This window comes from Acromyrmex echinatior, chromosome 15 (genome assembly GCF_024713525.1).
Source record: "Acromyrmex echinatior isolate Ae372 chromosome 15, ASM2471352v2, whole genome shotgun sequence".
Classification (NCBI taxonomy): domain Eukaryota; kingdom Metazoa; phylum Arthropoda; class Insecta; order Hymenoptera; family Formicidae; genus Acromyrmex; species Acromyrmex echinatior.
In genome coordinates this window covers 779,607-792,929 of record NC_141866.1, presented here as the reverse complement: position 1 = coordinate 792,929, position 13,323 = coordinate 779,607, and the positions used below count along the sequence as shown (strand labels likewise).

The 13,323-nt window shown below is 30.3% G+C and overlaps 1 protein-coding gene across 3 annotated transcripts in view; it reads left to right on the top strand.

Annotated features, from left to right (window-relative positions):
* LOC105151251 (sphingomyelin phosphodiesterase) overlaps nucleotides 1–13,078 on the top strand; it is a 47,286-nt gene extending 34,208 nt beyond the window's left edge. For 2 of the 3 annotated variants that reach the window (XM_011064853.2, XM_011064852.2), the window contains exons 6-11: nucleotides 1,286–1,458; nucleotides 3,502–3,864; nucleotides 3,950–4,142; nucleotides 4,281–4,465; nucleotides 7,139–7,324; nucleotides 12,892–13,078. In XM_011064853.2, the coding sequence (XP_011063155.1) occupies nucleotides 1,286–1,458; nucleotides 3,502–3,864; nucleotides 3,950–4,142; nucleotides 4,281–4,465; nucleotides 7,139–7,324; nucleotides 12,892–12,961 (1,170 nt within the window). In that variant the 3' untranslated portion in view covers nucleotides 12,962–13,078. Of the gene's footprint in view, nucleotides 1–1,285; nucleotides 1,459–3,501; nucleotides 3,865–3,949; nucleotides 4,143–4,280; nucleotides 4,466–7,138; nucleotides 7,325–8,404; nucleotides 9,026–12,891 lie in introns of all 3 variants that reach the window. The other variant, XR_015547605.1, reaches the window with a different exon arrangement.
* The last annotated feature ends 245 nt before the right edge of the window (nucleotides 13,079–13,323 follow it).

The window sequence follows — 13,323 nt, the reverse complement described above, 5'->3', positions numbered from 1 at the left end:
GAAATATATAATAATTGTTGATAAAACGGTTGCAAAGGGGGAAAAAGCAAAAGTTAAAAAGCAAGAAATAGGAAACAAAGAGCACAATGTAGAATAGGCTTAGTAGATGTAGAATAGGAACGCACGTTTGTATTTTTGTTATCTGGAACCAAGAAACGCGTAGTCATATACATACATATGTATGTATAATTTGTCTCTTTTAAATTACCGAAGGAAAATATTATTCCACATAGATCGCAATTACAAATCGATAGTCCGTTCTTATGCTATACCGCATTCTTGTTATTATTATTGTAAAGAATATATGATGTGATTATAATATATATTGTTTTTGCACCATATCTACTGCAAAATAGACTAACTCTTTCAACCTAATCTAACCTAAATTGTCAGTGATATTTAAGGCGGTGTTCCTTATTTTCTGTCGTTTAAAATAAAGCTTAATCTATAATACATTTTTTGCTTCTTGTTTCTTGATTTTATCTCATATCTCTTTTTTCTTTTTTTTCGATCGTTTTATCAACAATCGATTTTTTCCCCTTTTGTTTCGTCTTATCTTTTTTCGAATTAAGTTTGACAACAATTTTCATCTCGGGCGATGAAAAACGAAAAAACTAGGTAAAAGATAAACAAACAAGAAATAGAAAGTGATAAAAATAATAGAAAACAAATAGATCATATTGTAGATTAAGAGAGATATATTCGTTTTACGTCTGATGCGCATGATGGCTACATTCGTTTTGCCGCTTGTGCAGAGCAATTGTTCTTGTTTAACATTTAAACAACAAGAATGAAACGATGCTTAAAGCGTTGTGAATGCCAAAGCGAACATAGTCCATATATTATTTTATCTTTCTTTAATATTCCTTGAAGAAACAAAAAACACGATTGTCGATAAAACAATGCATGAAGAGATAAAAAGGTAAGAGACAAAAACAAAAAATAGAAAACAAAAAATGTATTATAGATTAAGTTTTAAGAGATGATGATAGAAAGGAAGAGACGTTTATCATTCTAAAGTAAACCTCGAAAGAATTTTTAGTAATATTTCGACCAATAATAATCAATGAAAAAGTGACTGATTTATTGATTATAATATAGTTTCAAATTAACTTGCTAATTTTCAAATTAATTTACTAATAATTATTTCTTGTGCATAAAAGAAAAAATTTCATTCATCTTCGAATTATCTTCATAGATTTTTCGATTGTCCTTAATTGTTTGATTTTTCCGTTTCCTATTAAGAAATAGAGAAAATCTCTCTTTATCTTTAAAAAATTTCCAGGACATTGATTATATTTTGTGGACCGGGGATTTGCCTGCTCATGATATCTGGAACCAAACGCGAGAAGAAAATCTAAAAATCTTGCATGATACGGTTGCGCAGATGATTAAGATGTTTCCCGGAATACCAATTTTTCCGGCTTTAGGAAATCACGAGAGCGCACCAGTTAACAGGTATATCCGCAAGATGCATATATATATATATATAGGGTGAATCTTAATGGCTATACCAAGGTTTTACCATGGGAGATGAATATTTCATTCTCTTAAGGCCATGTCATATAAAAAAACGTAAGATATAAGCAGTCGTCAACAATGAACAGTAGCAATAGAGGCTGTAGACACGTCGGGACTAAGCTGGTTTTCCAACCAGAAATAGTTGATCGATCAATCACTTGTAACTGGAGATAGAGTGTATAATAGAGTGTAGAGTAAGTCCGTAAGCAAAATAAATTTCAACCATTTCACTTACGGTCGGTTTAAGTCGATACGTCGATCGGAGGATAATCTGGGCTCTATATATATAATGCATACATATACATTAGACTGCCAAGGAAAACAAGTTTTTTTTTTAATCGGCCACTTAGTTCAAAAGCTTCCATTTCATGTCAAAAGAACACTCCTAAATTTTTATCAAAAAATATTAAGATTTAGAGGTTGCTAGTGAACGATTTTTAAATCAAAGTTTCGATTTTTCTTCGATGTAAAAATGGCTTAATTCAGATTTCAAATGTATTGTATGTTTTTTTAAAAATAAACATGATGTAATAATTCATTTAACCTTAAGAAATATAGCCCGATTAATGTTAAAAAATGACCAAATTTCGAGTTCAAGGTCGATTTTAACAAGGTTCCAAGCGTTCAAATAGATCGTTACTCCCCTCAAATTATAGACATGTTCACCTAGAACAAGATCCAGTTGGAATTTTCTCGAGACCTGCTACAGGGCCTTTAAAAGTTGCATTTAACTGGACTAAAAGACGTTTTTTAAGGAAGAATTTAGAATAAAGAATATATATATATATATATATATATATATATATATATATATATATAATATATATAGAACTCCTAATAATTGTAAAAATATAATACAGATTTAAGGGCACTATTTTGGAATCTGCGCGGTAAGAGGTGTGCAATCTACATTTATATAATCATTAATAATATAATGTGTATGAAAAGATGTTAGCATGTTCACTAGCGATTTTTAAATCTTAATACTTTTTGAGAAAAATTTAGGAGTGTTCTTTTGTCACGAAATGGAAGCTTTTGAGATAAGTGGCCGATTAAAAAAATTTTTTTTCCTTGGCAGTATAATATACATATATATGTGTATGTATGTATGTATATATATATATATATATATATATATAAAAAATGTGCGTGTGCGTGTGTGTGTGTGTATATATATGTATATATTTGTTAACATATACTACTAAAAACTTATGACAGAAAAATTTTGGATAAAAATTGGGCAAATTTTACTGACTTATGTTTTAAAAGATTACAATGATAAGATCACGCCCCAGCAAATGAGAATGGATTAAAATGGATCGAAATTTTTTTTTATCCGAATGCGTATTTTAAATAGCGAATACTTTTTTTAATTGTGGATTCAATTGGATTCAATTAGATTCAATTGGATACAATTGGATTGAAAAATTGCATTTCCTATTCAAAATTTTTGAACAGTATTCACGATGTGTTGTGTGTGCACAAAAAAAAACTAATATTATTTTTAGATTGAAAGACATAAAGATATGCTCCATGCAATTCCTATAAATGAATAAAAAGGCATTCAGGATTGAAAAGCATTCATTTTAACATTTGTGAATCAATATTTTTGAAAATCTGAATTCATTTCAATTCATTCTCGTTTGCTGGGACCATAGTATCTTAAAAAGTATTAATTTTAAGTTTTAATTTTAAAAAATTCGTTATTCTACGATGATTTTTCACGAAGTTATTGTAAAATTTTACCAATTTTTTCCCAAAATTTTTTTATGCCATAATTTTTTTTTGTAATATAAAGACTTCTATCGTTTCATATTATGTCTTTTATTTTATACAAAATGTATTTAAATAAATAGGAAGAAATCAGAATTACAAATTTTTAACGTATTTTATATAATTCTTAAATCTTGAATCGTTTCTAAAATAAAGAATTCAATTAATTGTAAGAAATAATATATATTATATTATCATTCTTTTTAGCTTTCCACCACCTTTTGTGCCTCAAGAAAACAGTATCTCGTGGTTATATGATGAACTTGATAAACACTGGCGGCATTGGTTGCCGGCAGGTGTGTCTCATACTGTTCGTCGCGGCGCCTTTTATTCGGTCCTGGTTCGACCAGGTTTCAGAATTCTCTCTGTAAATATGAATTATTGTAACAATAAGAACTGGTGGTTATTAATCAATAGCACAGATCCGGTTAGCGAGCTGCAGTGGCTTGTGTATGAGCTGCAAGGTGCCGAAATCAATGGCGAGAAGGTGCATATAATTGGCCACATCCCTCCCGGACATTCCGATTGCCTCAAGGTGTGGTCGAGAAATTATTATCACATAATAAATCGGTTTGTACTTGATCGTTCACAATCGTTCAAATCATTATTGAACTTCAATATATAGATGAAATACTCTTTTTTTGTTTTTGTATAGCTATGAATCAACAATCACGGCACAGTTCTTTGGACATACACATTACGACGAGTTCCAGATATTCTATGATACATCAGACCTTGGTAGAGCGCTCAGTATCGCCTACGTCGGTCCTTCGGTATCACCATACTACGATCTCAATCCAGGTTACAGAATATATTACGTTGATGGAGATCATTCCAAGACTACAAGAGTAAGATGACGTTCTACATGATTATACACATACGACAGAACATATGACGAATATTTATCCTAGCAGTCTAGCAACATCCTATACATACACGTGACTTAAGCGTTCTTTATCATTTTCTAACTCACGCGTTTATTCTAGATGGTCGTCGATCACGAGAGCTGGGTCATGAATCTAAAGGAAGCAAATCTTTATGATTACCCGATCTGGTACAAATTGTATAGCGCGCGACAAGCTTACCAAATGGCATCACTTTTGCCTAAGGACTGGGACTCGCTGATTGACAAGATGACTAATGAGCCGGCGCTCTTTGATCTTTACTATAAGTAATTCTGCTTATATTATGTTGATTAATACCATGACCTCATAAAAAAAATTATATATTGTGATGATTAATACCACGATCTCATAAAAAAAAAACGGAAATATTACCCAGTAGGTAAACAAAAATAGATTGATATGGATTTATTTAGATTTTCGGTAGGCATTCGTAAACGTTAAAATGAATTCTTTTTAATCCCAATGTATTTTTATTCATTTACAGGAATTGCGTGAAGCACATTTCTATGCCTTTCAATCTGAAAAAAAATTCAATTCTTTAAATGTATCTTTGAATGAATGCTCAGTTCAAAATTCTGGATAGGAAATTTTTTAATTCAATTGGATTTAAAAAAAGTTTTTCCATTCAATTGAATCTAAAAATAGTGTAAATGATCATGAACTGAAGTACGCATTCAAATGGATTAAAATTTTAATCCATTCTCGCTTCAACTATAACATATCTTAGCTGGGGGAAGAGGAGGGGAGGGGAGGGGTAGAAGGATTCTTTGCCTTATCAACGATTGTCGCTGTCGTTAACTACCCAGCAAACGAGAATGGATTGAAATGAATTGAAATGGATTCAGATTTTCAGAAATATTGATTCACGAATTAAAATAAATGCTTTTCAATCCTGAATGCATTTTATAAGAATTGCATATCTCTATGCCTTTCAATTTAAAAATAACATTAGCTTTTTCTGTGCAAAATAATTGTGAATACTGTTCAATTCAAAATTTTGGATGGGAAATGCAGTTTTTCAATCCAATTGCATCCAATTGAATCTAATTGAATCCAATTGAATCCAATTAAATCCAAAAAAAGTATTCGCTATTTATATATATAAAATACGTATTTGGATAGAAAAAAATTTCAATCCATTTTAATCCATTCTCATTTGCTAGGAAAACTGATGTTATTTGTTGTCAAAAGGACGTTAAGCTAGATCAAAAAAATGTTAAGGAGTGCTACGAGTGACGAAATTATTAATATATTTACAGCCGTATAAAAATCTTCTAATTGATCGAATGGAATAACAGGATTGAAATAGACATATAATAAAATTAGGAGGTAGGATAGTAGAAAAAAAGTAAAAAGATATCTTTTAGTGAAAGAATATAGTCGACGAATAGATGACTAAAAGACGATAGATGTCGTACTGCTAGTCATCTTATCTATATAACTATAAAGGATGACTTCTATAGATATCTTTTAATCGTCTTTAAGACTTTTGTCTTTTATGACTCTTTTATTTTCTCTTTTCGATTCGACCAGGTTTATATCAACTTGGATTAAATTAATGACGTTTTGTGCTCTTAGAGCCCATTTTCACAATATATGTTTACCTAAAGATTAAAGATTAAAGATTACTAACAGATTCATCAATGAAATTCATTCATGAATTTCTTGGTTACTTTTAATCTTTAGACCATATATTGTGAAATCGGTTCTTATTAGTAAAGCGTGTAACGTCATCCAGCAAAACATTTTCCAACCCAGATTGGTGTAAATTCGGTCGGAAACGTTATTGGTTTTTATATATTTTGGCACATGTAATGTTTAATAACATTGAATCTCTGAATTAATTTTTACACAAAACGAAATGAAATTGTATGACTGATAATACACATCCCATTTTTGAGTCCTACAATGTTTGCCGTTTCCTATGTGCAAGAGCCATTATCTTTCATCGTAGTTTCCTCCTTTAGGGACTCGATTAAAAAAAATATTTTATTAGTGTTCATTAGAACATTAAGATAAAATTTCTTATAAGGCTGCATCTTTTATTCTACATATATATCCTATATAGTTTTTGAACATGAGCAACTGAACTCCATTACGTCCGTCTGGTGGCGATCCTACGTATTGCTCGCGAAGAGTGATGAGAGAGAGTGATGAAAAATATCAAAATAACGGAAAGATATCTTTTTCATATTATCTTTTCTGCAATATGACTCTTTTAGTCGACTTTTTGCTTTATGAAAATGATAACCATAGGAAAAGATGTCTTTTTTATGTTGTTTTTTTGGCAAAACTAAAAGATGTCTTAGACACTCCAGCATCTCTTTAAAGAACATCATTTTTATATTCAAATGATGACAAATAACAAAAACAAAATTAATTTGGGCTAATGAGAGTCAGCGCGAGCGGAAGTGCGCAATAAATAAATTTGTTACTCCATTCGATGTGTTGATGTCTTCTTTACTTAAAATCTTGATACATCTTGAACGTTCGGTTCTCTTTGGAATTCTCATCAGTAATATTCGTAATCCATATAAGACTTCGCGAGCGGTTAAGATAGAGTCACTCACTTGAGTTGTGAGTGATTCTACCTTAACTGCTCGCGAAGTTTTATATTTATTTGTTAAAATTTTATTGCGCACCTCCGCTCGCACTAACTTTCATTAGCCGGATTAATTTTGTTTTTGTTATTTTAAAGAAAGAGAGTTCTTGTTTAACATATTTATTTTTAAATGACAAATAACGTCAGCTTGCTACCTGAATATTATAATATGTTAACACAAAATGTACAATAATACATTCCATTATTTAAATCAATGGGATTGTAGCGAATACAAATATGAATGATGACTTTATTTTAGAAAGAAAGGAAGACTAACGTTTGATGTTCAACTTTCCTCGAGAAAAGTAAACGACGTATTTGCTTTTATTCTTTACAGACATTATTATAAGAATTCTCCGGTGCGACCGGCATGCAATGACGAATGTCGCAAGAGATTGCTTTGCGATCTACGCAGTGGAAGAAGCCACGATCGAAAGGCATTATGTCAGAGTTTGGAAGCGAGGATCGATGATGAAACGAGAACGGGCTGGCGTGCGTGGATATATAAAGGACTGGCACTGTCGTACGTAAAGGATTTGTGGTTTGAAATGTATTCCGGCAACGTTCAAACTAACGAAGTCGATTAACTGCTCTGACTAAATAATTTACTATCGTAATCTTCATTTCTAAAATCGATCTGTACTTGTTTCTGTTTTTAATTCTTATAAATCTAAAACTTAAGGATTTCTTTTAAATATGTATATATAATAGATTTTTCCTCAAATATGCTTACTAAAATTCTGCTTTTCTTATTTCACATGCATTTTTATATTAGTAGTTGTATATTTACAATAGTTTTAAACGTAATTGTAAAATGATTTTAGAATTTGAAAAACTATAACGATTCATAACAAGGCCAAGATTTTCATCTAATTAAGTCTAATGACATAGAAATTTTATAATAAAAATCATTATAAATAATAAACTAATGAAGATTAATAATAAAAAAACCATTTCAAATATTGATACAAATGTTAATACAAATAAATATTGTATAAATAAAATGTTAATATAAATAAAATGTTGATATAAATAAAATGTTGATAAATGTTGATACAAAAAACGCAGCTTGCAATTGTGCGGCGACATGTTCATGAAAAGTATTTACAATATTTACACAATAATAACACTTTGAGAAGTTATTACGTTATTTTTTGTTATGTTTTTTCATATTACTATTTATTATATTCTATTATATTTATTATATATTATTATAATTTGTTTCTAAAAAGACTTTAACTTATTAATTGATAGAACATAAAAATCTGTAATAGACGATAGATTTTAAGATGATAAAAAGACCTGCTCAATAATGTATTTAGCAAATCATAAATTGTACGTAATAAGTATCTCATTCGTTTTAATGTCTCATTCAACAAGCATTTAAAAAAGCTAACAAGTAAATGTCATTCAATAACACATGATATTGTTTTATTTAAAATGCATATAAGTACATGTATAAATGTACATATAGCACAATCGGAAGAGTTTTTATATGATTAAACATATGAAACATTTGCATGAAAAATTAAAAAGACTAATTTCTTCGAATGAAAAGTACGATAACAAAGAAAAATATTCGGTTTTTTTTTATGTGTTTCAGAACTTTCTTCATGAAATATATTGCATCGTAATCATGTTTATGCCTTCCTTCGAGTATTGATAATATCAAAATAAAAATGAAAAAAACAAAATTCCTGTTACGAATTAGGAGATGTCATGTTAATTTCAATTGAGTGCCTTGTTTATTGATACGTTATAAATATATTTTTATCTAACATGACAATTTTTTCAATAAAATAACTGATATGTAGAAACGGTGTTTGGATTATTCAATCTACTGTAAATATCTTTTAATCACTTAAATTAATTCATCGCACAGAATGGACATTAATGAACACATAAGTTGTTTTGCAGTGTGCAAAAATGCTTTTCTTAGCAGCATCTAATTCAGTCCGTGGCATTTGAGCCAGCTTTGTCTTGACGAAAACATCAATTACTTAACTTGTATACATTTAGAAATATACTCTCTAAATTTCTTGGAGTAAAATCTCACTCTAAGAGAGTGAAAATACCATTTTTGGAGAAGAGTGAAAATCGCTATATTTTCATCTCTCTTGGAGTGAAATTTTACTCCAAGAAATTTAGAGAGTAGTAATCTCGTTTGGTGGCGGAGAATAACAACTGATGACTGACATTTCTATCTTCTACACTGCATACTATAGTAAGTAGACACATAACAGAATAAATATAAATTATAAATAAATTTCATATTCATAAGTTATACCAGCCATACTTTCGAAGCAGTTATCATTTAAATTTAAAAAAAACTATTACATCCTATGTCCTTTTAAACATTTTTTTATTTATGTAACATTAAATTAAATGATTTAAGACAAATTATTTAAATTTCGCGTGTAAATAAATTTTATCATCTTTAGTAATGTTAAAAGTCCTGATAAGCAAATACTCTCAACTCGCAAGTCTAATTGCTTCAAATTAATTATTTAATCGATTAATCATAGTCGCTAATTAATATAAGACGATATGAGACGATTTGAGCAAATTTAATAACAAAAATAGTGATAAAATAAATTACAATGATATTAATATTAATAAAATACAATTTTTATGCGGCTGATACGTAGGCTGCTGGAAAAGTTTCTGCAATAATCTAATACTTCCAGTGGCGCCAATGTTCTGCTACTATCATATATCCGTAAAATTAGACGTTTTTAACTTATAATTCATAGGTTAAATCTATAGTTGACAGTTTGTACTCAAGCCAACTAGTTTTGTTTGCATAGTATTTTAAAAGAAGTTATTTTGTGAGAAAATGGAAATTTCGCGTGAAAATTTTCGGGCAATGATTTTTTACGATTACAAATGTAATCTAACTCCGAAACAATGCATCGATCGACTTCATTTGGCTTTTGGGGATGAAATACCATCCAATAAGACTGTTTATAATTGGTTTGCCGAATTCCAACGTGGACGTATCTTTCTTTGACGAATTCCGTGAAGTCATCCATCTACGTCTGTTGTTGCCAATAATATTGATGCTGTGCGTGAAATGATTGAGCGAGATCGGCATATGACGTACCGCGAGATTCAGACATCCTTAGGCAACGACATGAAAGCAATACATACGATTTTGCATGATCACTTGAATGTACGGAAACTTTGCAGTCGTTGGATCCCACACAATTCGATCATAACTCAAAAACAGGCTCGTGTTAAATGGAGCAAAGAAATACTCAAGAAATTCAACTGAGGTCAGTCAAATTTGGTCTACAACATCGTTACTGGGGACGAAACATCTATTCGTACAAGTCCGAACAACAATCCACTGTTTGGGTATTTCAAAATGAACCGAAATCAACAAAAGTTGTTCGTTCACGCAGTGCTGCCAAGCAAATGATTGCTTGTTTCTTCAGTTATACTGGACATGTGGCAACCATGCCTTTAGAGGATCGAAGAACTGTAAATACTGATTGGTATACGACAATTTGTTTGCCAGAAATCATAAATGAATTGTGTAGAACAAATCGAAATCGTCGCATCATCCTTCATCATGACAATGCCAGCTGTCACACAGCACGACAAATCATTGATTTTTTACCCAGTAAAAATATCGAATTGATGATTCATTGTCCGTATTCACCTGATTTATCACCTAATGACTTCTTTTTGTTCTCAAACATTAAAAAGAAGATGGTGAGCGATTTGAGTCGCTTGAAGCAGCTGTTGAAACATTTCGTACACTGATTTCTGAGGTTACAGCTTCAGAATGGAAAAAATGCTTCGAAAATTGGTTCGAGCGTATGCAAAAATGTATCGATCTTAAAGGCGAATACTTCGAAAAACAATAAAGCCATTTATCAAATTTTACATGTTTTTTTCATATTGTTTGCAGAAACTTTTCCAGCAGCCTACGTACAAATAATTTTTTCTTAATTGTCAAGTTATTACGGTAAATCTGACAGCTTATCTATAATATTTAGATATTAATTGATTCGCGCAGTTCAGATTAGTATTTACGTAAGCTGTCAATTTATTTGGTAATTATTTAGTACAGAAGAACCAGCTCCAATCACTTTGACTTTGATATATATTGTCAGGTTATGACCCCATGAATCCTTCCGAATTTCGTCAAGTTATTCACGTATCACTTTTAATGAAGATGTAAATGCATATAAATTACGATAAAAGACAAATGCATATAAGTATGGACAGAAACATATCGTAAATTGGGTGGATAAATTCAATACTGACCAATATTGGTATATACAAAAATAAGATCGTAAACTGCGGATAGATTCTATTCGTGGCGACTGCGCAAATGCATGAACACAAACCGATATATTCTATATCCGCAAATACGAATGTTTACCAGTGTTCTATGTATGCGTATACATCCTGATTAAGAATTTTTTATTGTAAAATCGAAGTACAATCGCAAGTTACAATCGAATATGAAATGTATAAGTGTGTATAAGTAGGTATAGATTTTTGCGAGTTGCACCTTTAAGATTGAATTAATTAAATTATGTCAATTGAATTATGCCATCTTAATTATTGGCTGGATCTCTTTATATTATAATAATTTCTTGTAGAACTTTTATAGAGTACTAGCAAAAACTGCGGCTAGAACTATTGGGAATCTGAAAAAAGATGCTGTCGGGATTTCATTGAATTTCACGCGAGTCGCACCTTCGAGGTTGAGTAATTTTTTAATTATTGTGATCGATCCGGTCACAATAATTAAGAATCAACTTCGAAGATGAGAAATTTTTTCCTAGTAGTATAGAGATATATTTTATTTATCAAGAACTCTAAGGCCCATATTCAGAATGCGCTTTTATCTTTAAATTTTCTATAGTATGCGTAAATTATAGCATATTAGCGCGCTAACAATTCGTTGTAAGTGCGTTTTGAAAATACGGACCTATAACTCGCCGAAAGAAATCAAATGGCCTTAGATCTATTTGAACTTGATATTAATTTTTTAATTTTTTCGAAAAAAAATGTTTTTTTTCTATTGAGAACTCTAATACTTTTTTTAGGCTTTCATGGGTATTATTTTCAAAGAAGGTTTGCAGGTTGTCAGTGTTTTTATTCATTGCTCATGTCAACGTTTCATGAACCTTGTTCACTTCATGCTGCGCACTGATATTCCTCGCTCTAGTAAACTGAACAGTAAGGTGACCATCCTTAAGACGGTCTTAAATATTATATAAGATCTGACTATGAATACAAGTACAAATTTTAATAGTGTTAATCGCCGAAACTCTTTTTATAAATACGAGAGAAACTCTTACACTTTTATTTAAAAGGAATCTAGAACTCTAATCAGAACTCTCGGGAACTATACGGCCCTATATAACTTTATAACCTACCTTTATAACTTTATAATCTTTATACCTATTAACTATATAACACCCTTGGTTTCTCTGTACTAAATAATTACCATTTATTTTTTACTTGCATCATGATCATTCTGCGAAATTTTTGAAGATTGAATTCTTATTAGAAAATTTAATTGAAGAAGGATTTTATGGAGTTATATGATAAAAACTATTCACCCAGCAAATGAGAATGGATGAAATGGATTGAAATGAATTGAAATGGATTCAGATTTTCAGAAATATTGATTCTCGAATGTTAAAATGAATGCTTTTCAATTCTGAATGCATTTTTATTTATTTATAGAAATTGCATGGAGCATATCTCTATGCCTTTCAATCTAAAAATAATATTAGCTTTTTCTGTGCACACAAACAATTGTGAATACTGTTCAATTCAAAATTTTGAATAGGAAATGCAGTTTTTCAATCCAATTGCATCTAATTGAACCCAATTAAATCCCAATTAAAAAAAAGTATTCGTTATTTAAAATACGCATTCGGATAGAAAAAAAATTTAATCCATTTTAATCCATTTTCGTTTGCTAAGCACATATTTAAAAACTCTTGTTTTTTTATTAACGCATGAAACTTAATTTTCTCCATTTTTATCAAACTTGATAGCTAAAATAACAATACGTAAATGTATGAATGTTATTGTAATTGAAATTTCTTCAATTTACAGAATGTCCGTGGTTATGGCCATCCCCAGGTTTGCATATAATTTACCAAAATACGTCCTAGGATTGGGTTAGAACAGGAGAACGGACGCTAAGTGCAAACATGTAACTCAAATTGTGATGTTAAATTATTAAAAATATGATTATTGTCATCGCGTTCAAAATACAAATTTCGATATCTTCGTGCGTTGACGATCAATGATTATATATGCCTGTCGAAATTCAACATCGCGTTCAATTCCCAATAATTGTTTCGCAGAAACCACACACACAACTGCGCTATATAATTCTTCGATCTTAAAATTTTTAGAAGAAAATATGAACAAATTAAAATAAATTATTTCTACGAAAAGAATTGATCAATGAAATGAATCGAATAATTGTAATTGATATTTAACGAAATGATTAATTTTCAACTCTCAAAATCATGCATTGTT